Below are 17,478 nucleotides of genomic sequence, written 5' to 3' on the forward strand. Positions count from 1 at the left end.
TTAGACTTTTGGGTTGAAATGTTGAAATATAATATGTTATGATAAATTTAGATTTATATTAAAAATTAATGAGTTTAGATTAGTAGACTAACTCTTATTTTTTTAAATATGATGAACTTAGCATATTAAGCTAGAATTTATAAATTGGGTTTAACTAGAAATATACTAACTATAATGATTTCAATTTCATTCTAACAGTTGAAAGGATAAAAATAATTATTATTATATTAAGATTTAGTGAGTTTGGATTAGTAGATCCACTCTTATTTTTTAAAATTTGATAGACTTAGTATATTAGGTTTGAATTTATATACTAAGCTTAATTATTAATATGCCTACCATAATGATTCCAATTTTATTCATATGGTTGGGAAAATAAAAAATAATTATTAAGTAAAAAAATTATTTTGAAGAAGATATTAAAAAATATAAAAAAATTTTGGGAACCATATCCCTCTTAAATATACTACCCTCCGCTCCTCATGCCAATAGTGTGCCAAGAATCTTACATAACTCTAGCATTTCTACTGTTGGCTCGATTAATTGGTGCCATGAGGAACACGTGCGACCAATTACGTAATGAGAAAGAAGACCACCAGAGATTCAAGAATTACAGGATTTCTTCTTAATTCATAGTTGCTTAGATCAGACGCAGAGGTTCAGGAAATAAAAACAAAAAAAAAAAATAATAGATAGATAGATAAACAAAGAAAATAACAAACAAGTTGCGTATTTTCAAATCTTTTGTTTACTTTTCTGACTGTTATCCTCGTGTATATAAACATACCGACAAAACTCTCATATATTCCTTACCCTGTTGTAATCTTATCCACTCATAGAATATCAAACATGGAAGCGACACACGCTAGCGAGATTCATTCCAGAGCAGACCCTGGTTATGATCGTACAAGTGAATTGAAAGGGTTTGATGTGACAAAAGCAGGAGTTGAGGGATTAGTTGATGGTGGAGTGACAAAAATCCCTGGTATATTCGTTGACCAGCAGCTTATCCTCGACAAGAGGTCAGCTGGTAGCGATTCGAAGTTTAGTGTTCCGATCATAGACCTCGAAGACATAAACAAAGATTCATCTGTTCGTGCAGAGATCCTTGACAAAGTTCGGGATGCCTGTGAGGAGTGGGGTTTCTTTCAGGTTGTTAACCACGGAATTCCTATAAGCGTTTTGAATGAGATGCTTAATGGGGTACGCAGATTTCATGAGCAAGACACCGAGACAAAGAAAGAGTTCTACACGCGTGATCTCAGCAGAAAGGTTGTGTATCTAAGTAATGTTGATCTGTATAGATCACAAGCGGCAAATTGGAGAGACTCACTCTTTCTTTTCATGGCTCCTGGACTACTCCTGAAGAATTACCAGAAGTATGCAGGTATGTGATCAGAAATATTATCTATTTCGCACTGGCTTTTATCTTTCCCCTTATTTTTCTAATCTCAGTACACACTCATTGTATCTTGAATTGAAATTATGGTAATTGACTTGCAGAGACACAGTGATTGATTTCTCAAAGAGAGTGATGAAACTGGGATTAGCTCTGCTTGAATTAATATCAGAAGCCATTGGACTTAATCCTGACCACCTAAATAGCATGGGATGTGCTGAAGGACTCCTACTTGTAGGCCATTACTATCCACCTTGCCCTGAACCTGAATTAACCCTAGGAACTTGCAGCCGCACAGATCCCAACTTCTTGACTGTACTTCTACAGGATCAAATAGGTGGCCTCCAGGTTCTTCATGAGAACCAATGGGTTGATGTTTCTCCCACACCTGGAGCATTAGTAGTAAACATTGGAGATCTTTTAAAGGCGAGTTTTTCATGTGTGACTTTGATTATATTGCCAGTATTGCGAATCATAGGTAGTCCAGCCAGTAGCAAAAGATAAAATTCTGGAACCAGCTCCATAATTTGCCTCTTTTTGTTACTGAAATAGCTTTATAGTAACTGATATGACCTCATACCACACTCTTAAAAAGGTCTGGCAGGGTACATTTTTCATTGATAAAGTAAAATACTGTTTGACCTGAATTAATTTCTTGCTTTGGTGCAGCTCATGTCCAACGACAAGTTTAAAAGGGTGAATCATAGGGTGTTGGCGAAATTTAATGGCCCAAGAATTTCAGTGGCAAGCTTTTTAAGACCACAACCTCAGGGATTTTCCCTGATAGCCCGAGAGTCTATGGACCAATCAAGGAATTGTTATCAGAAGACAACCCGCCAATCTACAGAGATATAACTGCCAGAGTTTTTCTGACATATGTGTGCTCAAAAGGGTTCGATGAGGTCTCTTCACTTGCACATTTCAAGTTGTGAAATCAGCTGGAAAATATAGGAAATACGGCATGAATGGAACCAAGAAAGCAGACATTGTGCACCAGTTTAGTCCATATGATCAAATCATTTTCATATGCTTCCCCTTTTGTGTTATTATTATCACCAGAATTTCAATGATATGTAGTTTCGTGAAAGACTATCAAAATGTGTGATTGATTAGGAAAATTTAACTAGTTGATGACTGGATGTTACCTTCGTGGTCTATGATTAGACTGTGGTGGACAGTGTTCTGATGTGGCTGCTTCAACTTTCAAGTCTCCTCTAGCAAACTCGAAAGGAGTTAGATGCCTTATGGAAATGATATCATAAAAGAGGCAAAAAAAAAAAAGTCTGAATTCCACTAGCAGTAAGTGTCCCTCTCTGTTTTTTGTCCTGTTTTTCCTCTGTTCTCAACTCTAAGGTCCGTGACTAAGCAAGAAGACTCTTCACCCTAGCTATTAAGACAAATGGCAAGATTGCACTGATGGAAAACACGTCATGTTTTCTTGCGTTTCTCTATGCCGGTTCAGTTTGGAAACTGTGGATGCCCGCCTTTTTTCTTAAGGCTATGACTCCTTCAAAAAGATGGAAAAAGTAAAGTAAAACTATAATATAAAGATTTGATTACCCTCAAGATTAGACTGAGGTCCCTTAAGGCCTATTCTTTTCGTAAACTAAGCCCTCACCTAGAACTGGGTTAGAGCGTTTTAAAAAGTAATCAAATAAAAAGAGACACTCAACAGTTAAGACGTGAACTTTATATATTATTTAATTTTTAATTATTTAATAATTAAATAAAATTAATAAAATATTAAATATAAAAAAAATATATTAATAGTAATGATGTTATTTTATATATATATATATATAATTAAACGAAATTATAAGAGTCTTTTTCACTTTTTATGCCTAAGAGTAAAATAAAAAATAATTTTTTAAACTTAAAATGAATTATTTTTTTATTTTATGTGTTATACACTAAATGAATAAACTCTTTTTCTCTTTTCTAATTATTTTTTAAATTACTAATTATGTATTGGACTATTAGATTGAATTGTGAAAATATAATATATTATCTATTAAGTTAAATTGTTAAAATATAATATATTATGATAAATTTAAATTTATATTAAGATTTTATAAGTTTAAGTTAATAAATTTATTTTTATTTTTTAAAATTTGAAAAACTTATCATATTAAGTTAGAATTTATATGATAACTAACAATAGACTAACTGATTCCAATTTCATCAAATGATTAAAGGAATATATAGTAAATAAAACATTTTTAAAATTTTGAAAGATCTTAATGCTCATGATAGAATTATTTTATTATTTTTATTTATATTAATGATTTAATAAAAATTTATTTTAAAAGACATATTAAAAATAAATATAATATATAAAAAATTTTACATCCCAAGGCCACCCCGGACCCTCCAGGCCTGCCCCCACCAAATATGATGTCACAATCTCGCTGTACTTTTGAATACCACCAGTTTCTTTCTAGAATAAAAAATACAAAAACTATTCTTAAGGATAAGTTGGAAGAACATGTTTTTAGTGGTCAGTGAAGCATGGGGCCAAGCAGCTACCGTTGTTATTATCTTTGATGTGGTTGATTTCTAGACACTCCTATGCGGAACAAAATTTCCTACCGTCTAGTGCTCCACCAATCTTCAAGATTTACTCCATTGGTATTCCATAGAATTTCTACAGCTTTGGTTACCTTAGAGAGAAAAAAAAGGGGAAAATGGTGGTAACTGGTGGCGTTGAAGTTTGTGGCGATTCCAATTATGACAGAAAAAGAGAACTGAAAGCATTTGATGACTCAAAAGCTGGTGTCAAAGGTCTTGTTGATGCTGGGGTTACCAAGGTTCCTCGGATGTTCATCCGACCACCTGATAACTTGAGAGATGCTTCAGATACCAAGAAAATCCAATTTAGTATTCCGGTTATTGATCTAGAAGGCATTGAAAACAATCCAGCGCGGCGTAAGGAGATCATCGACAAAGTCAGACATGCCTCAGAGACATGGGGATTCTTCCAGGTTGTCAATCATGGAATCCCTTCAGGTATTCTCCAGGAGATGAAAGATGGGGTTCAAAGATTTTTTGAGCAGGATATTGAGGTCAAGAAAGAATTCTATGCACGTGATCGCGTTACAAGGTACAGGTATACTAGCAACTTCGATTTGTACACAGCTCCATTTGCAAATTGGAGAGATACCTGCTTTTGCGTAATGGCTCCCGATCCTCCCAAGCCAGAAGAGTTGCCGGCCGTATTGAGGTCTGTCAATGACTATGAATACTTTGTGTTTTGTTAACAGTACGTCATTGCTGAGCTTCATTGTTTTGATTAATTATCGGATTGCAGAGATATTCAACTGGAATACACGAAGCAAGTCATCAGATTAGGAAGTTCTCTGTTTAAATTGTTGTCTGAAGCTCTTGGACTAAAACCAAGTCACCTCGAGGAGATGGGATGTGCTGAGGGCCTTTCAGCTCTATGCCACTATTATCCACCGTGCCCTGAGCCTGAACTAGCCTTAGGCACAAGCAAGCATTCCGACAATGACTTCCTAACAGTGCTTCTACAGGACCAAATTGGAGGCTTGCAAGTGCTTCATCAAGACCAGTGGGTTGATGTTCCTCCTGTGCCTGGTGCCTTAGTGGTCAATATTGGAGATCTTCTACAGGCAAGTCTCTCACTTCCTAATATTTTCTGTTATCGGGTTTGGATTTAGACACCTAATGTTCCATTTTTTGGGGCTAGCATCTTACAGATCCTTTGTGACTATATAAATAGATAGTCAGAATACATAAATAGTCCCTCTACTCTACTAAAATGGTGGATGTCGTGCCTCTCCTATAACTTGTATAAATCAAGTCCATGTGCTTTTTGTTAATTGGTTTAGAAGTTAAATTAAAGTTTATAACATTATTCATCACATTGGTTTCAAATAGACAGAGTTCAGATCCTTGTTTCTTGTTTCTGTCAGCTCATAACAAATGACAAGTTCAAAAGCGTAGAGCACAGAGTGTTGGCAAACCGCGAAGGCCCAAGAATATCAGTTGCATGCTTTTTCACCACAGGTCTACTACCATCTTCAAGGCTGTATGGACCCATTGAAGAGCTTCTATCAGATAACAATCCTCCAATCTATAGAGAAACAACAGTTAGAGACTTTGTTTCCTACATCTATGAACATGGTCTTGATGGAACTTCTCCCCTACATCTCTTCAGACTGTGAAATTGGCCATATAGCATATATGTTTGATTAAGGGAAAAAAAATGTTAACTGGACTGGTTGATTGATTTATCAAGACACCATGAGTATATTTGGCACAAATTGAGCTCAAATAAGTATTGTCAATTTATAGCCATTATCTACTTTATCAAAGTGGTAGCAAACTTCTTTTATTTTCTTTTCTAGTTAGTTGGATTTGATATGCTTCTTCATTTCCTGAAGTTTCCGAAATTGCATTTCATGTTCTTATTGGAAATTTCAAATCATTTACCTTGCTAAATCTGCATTTGATAATCAATTTGCAAGCAGATGGATTCAAAAAGTAGAAGAATATCGACCAGCAGTTTTTCATCTTTTTCAGTCTATAGTGATTTTTCTAAAAACGGTAAGTTTATTTGGTGACAGTAAGACACTGAAGGAGAAATTTCAGGCTAAAATGCTGCTATGTCATTAGCTTTAAGTAATGGGACAAATAGGATCGATCAATGGTGCTGGCTTGCTGGCCATGAGTCATGATCAACTAATAATTAATGAAAGAGAGGTGCTTGGCACATAGAATGGTGTTCTAGAATTAACCCAAAGATATTTCTAAAATTAACCTACCTAGAACTAGAACAGTACATTCCACCGCACAGCAACAAGATAAGAAAAAATAGAGAGAAAAGAATGAGCATGCAGATAACTTGGCGAAGGAGGGTGTAAATATACTGAGTGACCTCATTAATATCCTTGACAGTGACGAGGAGGGCATTGAAGGTCTGGTTTCTCTCTGTTTCAACCTGGATCAGCCTCGGCGGTCATGGATGGGTATCTCCCTCGGATTGTTGGCTGAACGATCGGTTGTAATAAGATGAGATAAGTAGACGTTGCTTGCTTTGGGAGCACTCTTGTCCTTCAGGAAATCCTGTCAATTTCTGCTTTGGGAGCACTTTTTGCTTGATGCTGCCAATTTCTTATCGTGCAGCTTGGAATTTTTGTAATTTTTTTGTTCAGACTCTTTAAGCTTGCTACTATGCCAAAAGGAGGATTTTACCAACAAAATAGAAGACTCTCCATGGCATTGTAGCTGCAACCTTAATAAAACACCAACTTTCAAAAAAAAAAAATGTAACTTTAGTGGAAACCCTAAATCCTATAATGGATGGGGCTAGAGTTTCATTTAGAAAGGTGAGCTAGATCTTAAGGAAAAAGACATCGGAAAGTCCTGAGGAAAAAGAGAGGTGCACTGTATACTAGCAATTATATCAAAGAAAGAAAGGGGATCATCCTGTTAGAAACCAATTCAGACTACGGCGGTATCACATTGGACTCTTTATCCTCCTCAAAGATCCTAAACAGAAATGGCGGAAACAAGCTTTGAGCGACCAACAAAATAGAAGACTCTCCATGGCATTCTAGCTGCAATCTCAATAAAATACCAACTTTCAAAAAAAAAAAAATGTAACTTTTGAATAAACCCTAAATCCTATAATGGATGGGGCTAGAGATTCATCTAGAAAGGCAAGCTAGATCCCCTCTCTAGTCTACAAGACATAAAAGATATCGGAGAGTCGTAAGGAAAAAGAGAGGTGCACTGTGTACTGGGAATTATATCAAAGAAAGAAAGGGGACCGTCCTGTTAGAAACCAATTCAGACTGCGGCGGTATCACATTGGACTCTTTATCCTCCCCACAGACCCTAAACAGAAATGGCGGAAACAAGCTTAGAGCGAATTCAGGAATCCAATTACGATAGGAATAGCGAACTGAAAGCTTTTGATGATACAAAAGCAGGGGTAAAAGGGCTTGTAGATTCTGGTATAGCAAAAGTACCGAGGATTTTCATTCGTGAGGAATACAAGCTTGAGGGAAATTATGACCAGGATAGGGGCAACTCTAACATTGGTATCCCGATTATTGACTTGACAGGCATCGAAGAAGATGCAAGTTTACGAAGGGAAGCAGTGCAAAAAGTTGGAGAAGCTTGCGAGAAATGGGGTTTCTTTCAGGTAGTCAACCATGGAATTGCTGCGACAACTTTGGATGACATGATCGATGGCATTCGCAGGTTTCATGAACAAGATTGGGAAGTTAAGAAAGAGATTTACTCTCGAGATTACACGAAAAAAATGAATTATAATAGTAATTTTGATTTGTACCGGGCAGAAGCAACCAACTGGAGGGATTCTTTGACCTGTGTCATGGCACCTCGTCAGCCTCATCCCGAAGAATTGCCTACAGTTTGCAGGTAAAGTAAAATCTACTGTTCACCTACTTTTAAGAGTTGACCCCTTTTTGTTCACCGAAGTAGATGCTTCTTTCTTAATTTCAATTGGGTTTTATTTATCAAAGAGAGAGGGGAGCCCAGCAAATCAAGATCCGGTAATGTTATAATCTAAAATCTTGTCAGGATTTTTCTGGACAGGATGATGTTGTTGATGTAGTTCATTTTCCTCTCTTACTTCCTACAGTCTTTTTTTTTTTTTAATTATCATGAAGTTAGGTTAATCTTGTTCTATTATATTTCTTAGAATTTCTTAACTTTAAAGAGGATTTTCATAAATTCTTTTTAAGAGGTTGATTTTGTTTTTTGAATTTAACATGACAATAGATCTGGCTGATCCTCTTCTATTTCTTATAATTTCCTAATTTAAGAGGACTTTTCACAAATTCCTTCATTGGGTGAAGTTTTCCTCCCCAATCTTCACTAAAGTATTTGTTAATTTTGCCATTAGTATGTGCTATTTATTTGTTTATTTTTGAAATCTCTTAAGCGGTGGAGGCACAATATTTTCAGGGGAGTGGTGAGATATAACTTGAGAGTTGTCAAGAAACTGGCCTTGTCTGAGTAATCCATGGGAATGAGACAACTTTAAATAAAATCAATCAGTTTATGGTATCCTTTATATAGACTGAAGTACATAGTAATCAATTAATCAACTGATGAGAAAGATACGATTCCATTGTCTTTCATGTAATTGAGTTGTCCCAGGCATGTTCTCTCCATAGCTGCAATCAGTCAAAAAAGTGTCATTGTATCTGCTTCTTCCTTAATCTGCAGGGATATATTGCTCGACTATTCAAACAAAGTAATGAAATTGGGTGACACTCTGTTCGAACTGCTGTCAGAAGCTCTGGTTCTCAACCGCAGTCACTTGAAAGACATTGGCTGTGGGGAGGGGCTTTTTGTCCTTGGCCATTACTACCCACCATGCCCTGAACCAGAGTTGCCTTTGGGTACTAGCAGCCACACTGATAGCAGCTTCTTCACCGTGCTTTTACAAGATCAAATTGGTGGACTACAAGTCTGTTGGGTGTGTGTCTTTTCACTTGCACCACACACTCGATCGTCGAAAACCGCTCTGAGAAATACAATGCAACTAAGTGCGGAAACTAGTCACACTGAATAAATGTTGTTCGGGAAATACAATGCGAAATAGTGAACACAAAGTGGGCCCGCACAAATCCCGAAATATCGGCTCTGACAGGAATGCGCCCGCCACCACCGTCTGTGCTCCAGATGCGTGCTCGATGCTCCTGTGATCGCGTACGTGCAATCCGCGATCACTTCCGAGTTCCTGACGGCCCGAAATGCGCCTCGAAAGTCCGCTGTCCCGTATCTCCAAAACCGTGCGTCGGATGACGAAACCGACGTCGCCGTTGGAACCGCAGCGCGTCAAAACCCCAGGGGTAGCATCCCCGTCGAAATTCGGGTCGGTCGCCGGAGGTTGCCGGAATCCGGTCACCGGTCGTCTTCTCCGGGAACTGGTTTTCGGTCAAACTCGACCAAAACCAACGCGACCAGAACTGATGCGTTAGCCTCCTCCTTGCGGTGCTCTCCGCGCCAACCGTCGCTTGAAATACCTCCCGGATCGGTGAAACCGAGCTCTCCAAGTTTCGGTCGCCGGAATCCCGCCGTCCGGCAACACCACTGCCCAAGACCGGGCTCTCCAAGCTCGCCTCAACACGCCGTGCAAGGATCCGCAGGCTGTGAGAATCACCTCCCTCACCGGAGAGAGATCCGAGCCCTCCAAAGGTAGCCCTCTCCTCTCTCTCTTTCTTTTTTTTTTCGATTTGCACCGAGAGCTCCACACCAACGCACGCACGGACCCCTCACCAAAGTCAAAAAAATGGTGGGGTTACGGTGCGTCATAAAATAACAATCTCCACCTCGCACCGTGACCTCCACATCATGTCGAGCTTCATCCAAGTCCATCTGCATCTTCCGCACAAACTCCGCATTCCTCAAAACCTGGAGCGTCGCCAAATGTCGCTCCAACCGATCCGATGACAACGCCTTCGTCAAGGCATCTGCCGGATTCTCTGCCGTGTGAATCTTCTGGAGATCCACCGCACCACTTGCTACCAATTCTCGTATCCAGTGGTAGCGAATGTCAATGTGTTTCGTCCTCGGATGAAACACGTTATCCTTCGCTAGTGCCAATGCTGACTGGCTGTCGGTGAGAAGTACCGTCGATGCCCGCGTCCGTGCATCGAAATCTCGAAACAATCCCTGAAGCCAAATGGCTTCCTTCCCAGCCTCCGTGATCGCCATGTACTCCGCCTCTGTGGTAGATAGAGTCGTCACCGACTGCAAGACTGATCTCCATGAAATCGGTCCGCCTCCCGTCGTGAATATAAAGCCCGTCGTGGACTTCCTCCCGTCTCTATCGCCCGCATAGTCGGAATCCACGTACCCGATCAACTCCACTGGACTGCCTCCAAATCGTATACCATAGTCCGATGTGCCTCGCAGATATCGGAGTATCCACAAGACCGCCCTCCAGTGCTCCATGCCAGGGTTCTGTGCGAACCTGCTCACAACACCGACTGCATGGGCTATGTCAGGTCGTGTGCACACCATCGCATACATGAGAGATCCCACGGCACTCTGATATGGTATGCGACTCATCTCCTCGATCTCCTCCTCCACTGTCGGCGAATCTGCCAATGACAGTCTGAAGTGACTCCCCATCGGTGTTGCCAACTGGTGGAGGAAGAGTGTGTGAGATCGTCTATCCCGCTCACCGCCATGCCAAGGATCGAGAAGCTGGTCCCAAATCCTTCATCCTGAAGGCGCTCCTCAGTTCCGCCTTTGACTGCTCAATGTCATGCATCCTCTCTCCAGCTATGAGGATGTCGTCCACGTACAAGACTAAGAATGTTCGTCCTGTACCTCTGTCCCGCGAGTAAAGACAATGATCATGCTCGCTCCTCGCGTACCCTTGCTCCGTCATGAAGTCGTGGAACCGTCGGTTCCACTGTCGGGGAGACTGGCGCAGCCCATACAATGCACGTCGAATCCTGCACACAGCCTCCGGTGCGCTCGCGTCAATGTATCCCTCGGGCTGCTGCATGTAGATCTCCTCGTCGATGTCTCCATGTAGGAACGCCGTAGTCACATCCATCTGATATAGCTCCCAGTCCCTACATGCCACCATACTCAGGAGCATGCGTATCGTCTCATACCTCACGACTGGCGCGAAGATCTCATGGAAATCAACTCCTTCGCGCTGCAAGTATCCCTTGGCGACAAGTCGCGCCTTGAAGCGCACGTCGCCCATCGTTGGTCCCACCTTGCGGCGGAATAGCCATCTACATCCCAGCACACGACCTCCAGGTGGAAGCGCCATAAGCTCCCACGTACCGCATGCACGCTGAGACTCCATCTCCTCATCCATGGCGCGTATCCATCGGTCTCGATCCGGTCCCGAAATCGCCTCCATGTACGTCGTCGGATCAACACCCTCCACATCGTAGAGCTCGTAGTCTCCGAATCTCTGTGGAAGTCTCGTGGCCCTGCGAGGCCTCTCCCGTGCAATGCTCGGCTCCGGCTCATCATGTCGTGTCGAGATGTCGGTCGGTGCACCCTGCGTATGCTGCGTGTCATCCATGGTATCATGGTAGACATCATCACCACCATCGGAATCATCATCGGGAGCCTCCTCTGGTATCGTCGTGCGAGCTCCACCTCCAGCTGGAATCTCCACCTCGAGCTGAGAAGATCCCATCGGAGCGATAGTCTCAACTACCACCGGCTGAGGTGTCTCCTGCGTCTGCGTATCTGTCGCCTCCGTCTGACGTAGAAGTGCCTCCTCATCGAACGTGACGTCCCGACTCGTCACGATCCTCCTGGACGCCGGGTCCCAACATCTGTATCCCTTCACTCCTCGAGTGAAACCAACAAAGATGCACCGCCTTGACCTTGCATCCAGCTTGTCCCGCTCATCGCTCGGAGTCAGCACAAATACGGGACTCCCAAATGCGCGTAGATGCATGTAATCCGGCTTCCAACCGCTCCAGAACTCCATCGGACATCTCGCATCCAATCTCCCATTCGGCGTGCGGTTCAAGAGGTAAACCGCATGGGAGACTGCCTCGCCCAAAACTGCTTCGGTAGACCCGAATGCAGTCGCATGGCTCGTGCCCTCTCCGTGATGGTGCGCATGAAGCGCTCAGCCACCCCGTTCTGTTGTGGCGTCTTCGGCGTCGTAAACTCTCGCCGAATCCCACGATCTCTGCAGAACTGCACAAACTCACGCGAAGTGTACTCACCTCCGTTGTCAGATCTCATGCATCTGACACGCATTCCTGTCTCCGTCTCAACTCCGGCGAGCCACTCTCTGAATATGGCGAAGACTTGTGACTTCTCTCTCATGATGTATACCCACACGCGGCGAGAGAAGTCATCAATAAACGTCACAAAGTATCGGGCCCCTCCAATAGAATGAGACGGTGTGGGCCCGTATACATCTGTGTGGATCAGCTGCAACCTCTCTGTGCTGCGATATCGTGATGTCCGGAAGCTCACACGCTGCTGCTTCCCCATCACACAGTGCTGGCACAAAGGTATCTCACAACTCCTGATACCTGGCAACAAGCCTCTCTGGTGCAGCGCTCGCAATCCCTGATCACCGACATGCCCCAACGCATGTGCCAAAGGACTGCCTGGTCAACGGAATGTGTCGCAACTGACATCTCCTCCGACGGTAGAGCCTTGCCATCCAAAGCATAGAGGTTGTTGACGCACAACCTTGCCCTCATCATCGTCATGGCGCCTCTACTCACGAGCATAACTCCAGCTCGCCCGCGGAACCCGTAACCGTCTCGTCGAGGGTCCCCAAAGATACCAGGTTCCTGCGAAGCGTCGGAACAAAGTCCTCCATGAAAATCAATGGGTAGATGTTACCCCTATTCATGGAGCTCTTGTAGTAAATTTGGGTGATATGTTACAGGCAAGTCTACCTCAATTTAACCGTCATTAAACCAAAATCTAATATGACTAGCTGGTTTTTGGCCTAATTAATGGTCAAAATACCCCATGGCTCTAAAAAATAGTATTATTATTTCTTTTTGGCCATGGATTTAATTTGTAACACAATTATCAATTACACGTTCCCATCTGTCTTTATGCAGTTAATAACCAATGGCTAATTCGTAAGTGTTCATCACAGAGTGCTCGCTAGCACTATAGGTCCAAGAATTTCAATAGCAAGTCTCTTTAGAACACATTTTCCTCCAGAGAATGCCTCAAGGCTATACGGACCAATCAAGGAGTTGCTATCAGAAGAAAACCCTCCAATCTACAGGGAGACCACTGTAAAAGACTATGTGTCACACTACTACTCCAAAGGCCTTGATTGTAGAACTCTTGAACACTTCAGGCTATGATTAATTAGGTTGCCACTGCAAAATATGCTGTGTGCTTTGCCAGGCTTGTTAGCACTTTCAAGTGCCAGTTGTTCTATGTATTAAAGTTACTGTACTTATAGCAGAGCACAAGCCCTTGTATTGCATACTAGACTATTAGTCGACAATAAGGCAGTGAGATGAATGCTGCATCCTAATATCACGTTTCATGTATTGCTTTGATAATTACTTAATCATCAGTTATCTTATTACTAATCTGTGCTATAATTTCTATTTGTCTAAATTCATCTTTTTTTTCAATCTGAAATATCTTAAAATAATGAAAACATTATAAAAAATAATTTTTCTTGATAAAAGTATTTCAAAATAACTACCAAAATAAATTTAATTATTTTTAACCATATTTAGTCATGACTTGATAAAATACTTTTGAAATTATTTTAAATAAATTAAATTATTCATCACAATTTTTTTCCATTTGTGTTTTTTATTTCTCTCTTACTATCCCACTCTTTTTACTTTTATTGATTTCGGCATTCGTTTACTTTACTTAACTCCCAAGTTTTCTCTTTTGTGTTTTCAGATTTCTCTTTTCTGTATTCTAAGACACCAAGCAATAATTTTGATGTGTTTGGGTGGGTAATTATTTAAAAATTTTGATTTTTAAGTATTTTAAATAAAATTATAATCGTAGAAATGATTACAGATACTTGATATAGTTTTTAATTGAATTAATTTGGGATTTAGACACTAATTAATTCAATAATTTGAAATTTATACATATAGGTTTTTAGAGGATTTTTTTTTAATTTTTAATCAAAAAAGGTGTTTTAGATAACAAAATTTATGTTTTGATTTATGGAAACATGTTGAAAACACTTTAATTAAGGCCAAATTATAAAAAAAATAAAAAAAAATAAAGAGAGTTGACAAGATTTAAAATTTTGATTTGTAGGTAATAATAATATTTTAGACATTAAATGTAATAAAATGTTTTTAAATATGACGTGTAATAATAATTTTTTTTTTCAACATGACATGTAATAAACTTTTTTAACTATAGTGTGTAACATATTTTTGTGCATGGCATGTAATAATAGTATTTTTTTTTTCAATATAACATATAAGAATTTAATCATGGTGTGTAACTTGTTTTTGTACATGATGTATAACAATAGTATTTTTTTTTAATATAACATGTATCAACCTAACCATGATACGTAATATATTTTTGTACATGGCGTGTAACATCATAGCTTACAATTTCATTAAAAATAATTTTGTTCAATTGAACTAAAGACAGTTAAAATTATAAAAAAAATTATTTTTGAAAACATCTTACTTTTAAAAATTATTTTTAAAAACACCCATAAAATAATAGTTGTATCTTCTTTCCCTTTTCACATCTAAGAGATTTATCTTTCTCATATTTAATGCTATCTTTTTTTTTGAAAGTTAAGAATTTATTAAACTCGATTGGGATCAACCCTATGAACCAAAGAGAAGATTTGAGGTTGTCATGCTACCTTAATGCATGCCAACCCCAAACCCTGTGTTCTGGGCGAACAAAAAGAACCCACACTCCAGCCTCTGCACTATGCAAAAGAAAACAGTCCCCCCCGATCCAACTCCAACCCTGTGCATAGAACTCCCAGAAAAACCCAGCCACCCACGGGTATCCACAATAAGAGTCAGGGTCTCATAAACCATGGGACAAAGCCCCCAGACCACACGGCATAACAACTCGACACAAGCATCACAGACCTGCAGACTCATTCATTCATTAACACACAAGGAAAACAAAAACAGATCCTGTTGTCCACACCTTCCCAAACAAAGTCATATCCAAAAAAACATTAGAGAAGCACGTGATTAGTCAAACACATTCAAAAAGTCAGTCTGCCTCTGCATCCTTTGCAAGGCTATCCGCCAGCTGATTCCTTTCCCTGAAGATATATTTAATTTCCCATCTCCTAACTCCTTTTTTTCAGTTGCTCAATGTGCAATATCCACTTTCTAAACCTTCAAGGACCTTCCTCCGGTTCTGTGATTATCTCGAAGGACTCCCCCTATGCCGGATTCTTCCGGACACCCTTGAGCGGCACCATCGACATTCAACTTCATTTCTCCCGTGGCTGGTCTGCACCACACCACCAACCTTTCCTTCTTAGCCTTCATCATTACCTTTCCTAACTGGGGGCACCGGTAGGTATCGATCACAACACCATACTCAAGACGCCATCTCGCTTTAGCCTTAGTAGCGATCCTTAGCTTGCTTAAATCGAAGATCTGGTTTGCGTCCCACACTCTCCCATTAAACACCATGTCATTTCTGTGCAGCCAAATAGTCCAGACGATGGCATAAAAGGTCATTTTCCACATTTTGATTTCCCCATGTTTCACATGAGTAGAGTTCCACATTCTGAAAAAACCTTCCATATCCTTAGGGACAGGCCAACATGTACCCCACTCGCCACACCATCGCATCCAGACCTTTCAAATGTCCGAACAGTGAAAAAACAAATTGCGCACAGATTCTGATTCATTCTTGCAAATAACACACCCAGCTGGTCAGTGGTAATCATACCCCGACGGACCGGTTCTTGCTTGACGGTAACTCTCTCATGGATGACCTTCCAGCAGAAGGCTTCCATTCGTAGAGGGGCAAGGCCGGACCATACATCTCTCCACGCTCCCCTGCCGTTGTTCTGAGCTTGCATTGCCTCTTTACAGAAGGATTTGACGAAGTAATGCCCATATTTAATGCTATCTATTGAAGCGGCATAATTACCATTAAAAGTTTATTTCATTAATTAATCTTATAAACATGAAAGACCATTAAATTTAACCAACCGAAAGCAAACTTAAAATTTTGCAATTAAAAAAACCAAGTTCATGCATTTTTCCCGGTTTTATTGCTTGTGTGCCTCGGCCTGTCTTGTGGGGCTTGGTGTTGTTCTGCCTTTTTCCTTTTGTTTTCTGGTATTTGTTGCACAGATGTCTGTTTGCTGTCAAGGGTTGGCCTTTGGCCAATCTTGTTCTGTATTTTGCAGATTTTTAATGAAATTCCACATTTTGGCCAATCCTTTTCTGTCAAAAGTTCATGCATATGTCTAGGAGCATATACATGATTCATTTTATCTCGCATTAACAACTTAATATGACCGTCTATATTTTCCAGAAAATCTATAAAGTCAATTAGATAAGGGTAAATTAGAGAAAGACATAATCAAATGAGAATAAAAGATGGATAGAGCCATTGAGCAAAGCAACAGAAAAAGGGAAAATACAAATGTAGAAAGACAAAATGACGATATTAACTATGTTCCTAATTGTTCTATTCCTTTTGTCTTCTTTTAAGATCGGCAGGCTAGCCTTTTCATATAAGTAGTAGCTGGTGGAGTTGTAGTGTATTTCAATAATCAAAAGCAGATTTGTGTCTGATTTAATTCAGACATTGGGGGTTTGATAAGTTTTAATTTTCTGTTCTTGCATCTTGTTGGAGAAACAGAAACCACATGTAAAAGTTTGCCTTTCTCAAGGGTTAAAAAGGGATGGCCACAGAAATAGGAAAAATTCAAGAGTCCAACTTCGACAGGGAAAAGGAATTGAAGGCTTTTGATGACACAAAAGCAGGAGTCAAGGGGCTTGCAGATGCTGGTTTGGGCAAGATTCCAAGGATTTTCGTTACTGAACAACTGGGGCAAGAGAATAACTCCGAGCTTCGCCATGGCTCTGACCTTTGTATTCCAATCATAGACTTCACAGGCGTCGATGACGATGCAAGTTTACACACACAGATAATTAACAAAGTTCGAGATGCCTGTGAGAAGTGGGGTTTCTTTCAGGTGGTCAACCATGGAATTCCGTTAAACACTTTGGATGACATGATCGATGGCATCCGCAGATTTCATGAACAAGACCCTGAAGTAAAGAAAGAGATTTATACTCGTGATTACACCAAAAACGTTCTCTATAATAGCAATCCTGATCTACACCGTAAGAAAACAGCGGCTAACTGGAGGGATTCGTTAACCTTTCACATGGCTCCTAAGCAACCTGATCCTGAAGAATTGCCTGCAGTATGCAGGTAGGCAAAAATATATAACTTTACCTTTTGTACATAGTAATTGATTAAGCAACTAAAAGATGCAATTCAATTATCTTTGTTCTTGGTTTTAAGTTGTTGCAGAACCGTTTTTCTACATCATATCTAATTAATTTCTACTTTGCAGAGATATAATCTTCGACTATACAAACAAAGTCACG

At 40.2% G+C, this 17,478-nt stretch overlaps 2 protein-coding genes and 2 pseudogenes across 3 annotated transcripts in view; all 4 read left to right on the forward strand.

Moving 5' to 3' along the window:
• Positions 1-755: 755 nt before the first annotated feature.
• On the forward strand, positions 756-2,797 carry LOC110421826 (1-aminocyclopropane-1-carboxylate oxidase homolog 1-like; annotated as a pseudogene). The gene is made up of 3 exons (XR_016351580.1): positions 756-1,387; positions 1,504-1,825; positions 2,069-2,797. The product of XR_016351580.1 is annotated as a 1-aminocyclopropane-1-carboxylate oxidase homolog 1-like (transcript).
• A 1,106-nt stretch (positions 2,798-3,903) lies between these two features.
• LOC110421827 (1-aminocyclopropane-1-carboxylate oxidase homolog 1-like) lies at positions 3,904-5,743 on the forward strand. The gene is made up of 3 exons (XM_021435513.2): positions 3,904-4,619; positions 4,707-5,028; positions 5,332-5,743. The coding sequence occupies exons 1-3, from the start codon at positions 4,084-4,086 to the stop codon at positions 5,581-5,583; spliced, it is 1,110 nt and encodes a 369-aa protein (XP_021291188.1). The 5' UTR covers positions 3,904-4,083; the 3' UTR covers positions 5,584-5,743.
• A 1,343-nt stretch (positions 5,744-7,086) lies between these two features.
• On the forward strand, positions 7,087-13,230 carry LOC110421637 (1-aminocyclopropane-1-carboxylate oxidase homolog 1-like; annotated as a pseudogene).
• Positions 13,231-16,658: 3,428 nt separating this feature from the next.
• Positions 16,659-17,478, forward strand: part of LOC149526876 (1-aminocyclopropane-1-carboxylate oxidase homolog 12-like) — a 1,631-nt gene continuing 811 nt past the window's right edge. Inside the window, exons 1-2 of the mRNA XM_089784490.1 lie at positions 16,659-17,299; positions 17,445-17,478. The exon at positions 17,445-17,478 is cut by the window's right edge and continues 288 nt beyond it. Coding sequence (XP_089640616.1) covers positions 16,764-17,299; positions 17,445-17,478 — 570 coding nt within the window. The 5' untranslated portion in view covers positions 16,659-16,763. The remainder of the gene's footprint in view (positions 17,300-17,444) is intronic.

Source organism: Theobroma umbraticum, unplaced genomic scaffold (genome assembly GCF_002168275.2).
Source record: "Theobroma umbraticum cultivar Fairchild unplaced genomic scaffold, ASM216827v3 scaffold_130.0, whole genome shotgun sequence".
In the NCBI taxonomy this organism is placed as follows: Eukaryota; Viridiplantae; Streptophyta; class Magnoliopsida; order Malvales; family Malvaceae; genus Theobroma; species Theobroma umbraticum.

Coding starts and splice junctions, on each gene's coding strand:
- LOC110421827 (XM_021435513.2), top strand. CDS start 4,084: ATGGTGGTAACTGGTGGCGTTGAAGTTTGTGGCGATTCCAATTATGAC. Junction 4,620..4,706: donor GAGTTGCCGGCCGTATTGAG/GTCTGTCAATGA, acceptor ATCGGATTGCAG/AGATATTCAACTGGAATACA. Junction 5,029..5,331: donor ATATTGGAGATCTTCTACAG/GCAAGTCTCTCA, acceptor TGTTTCTGTCAG/CTCATAACAAATGACAAGTT.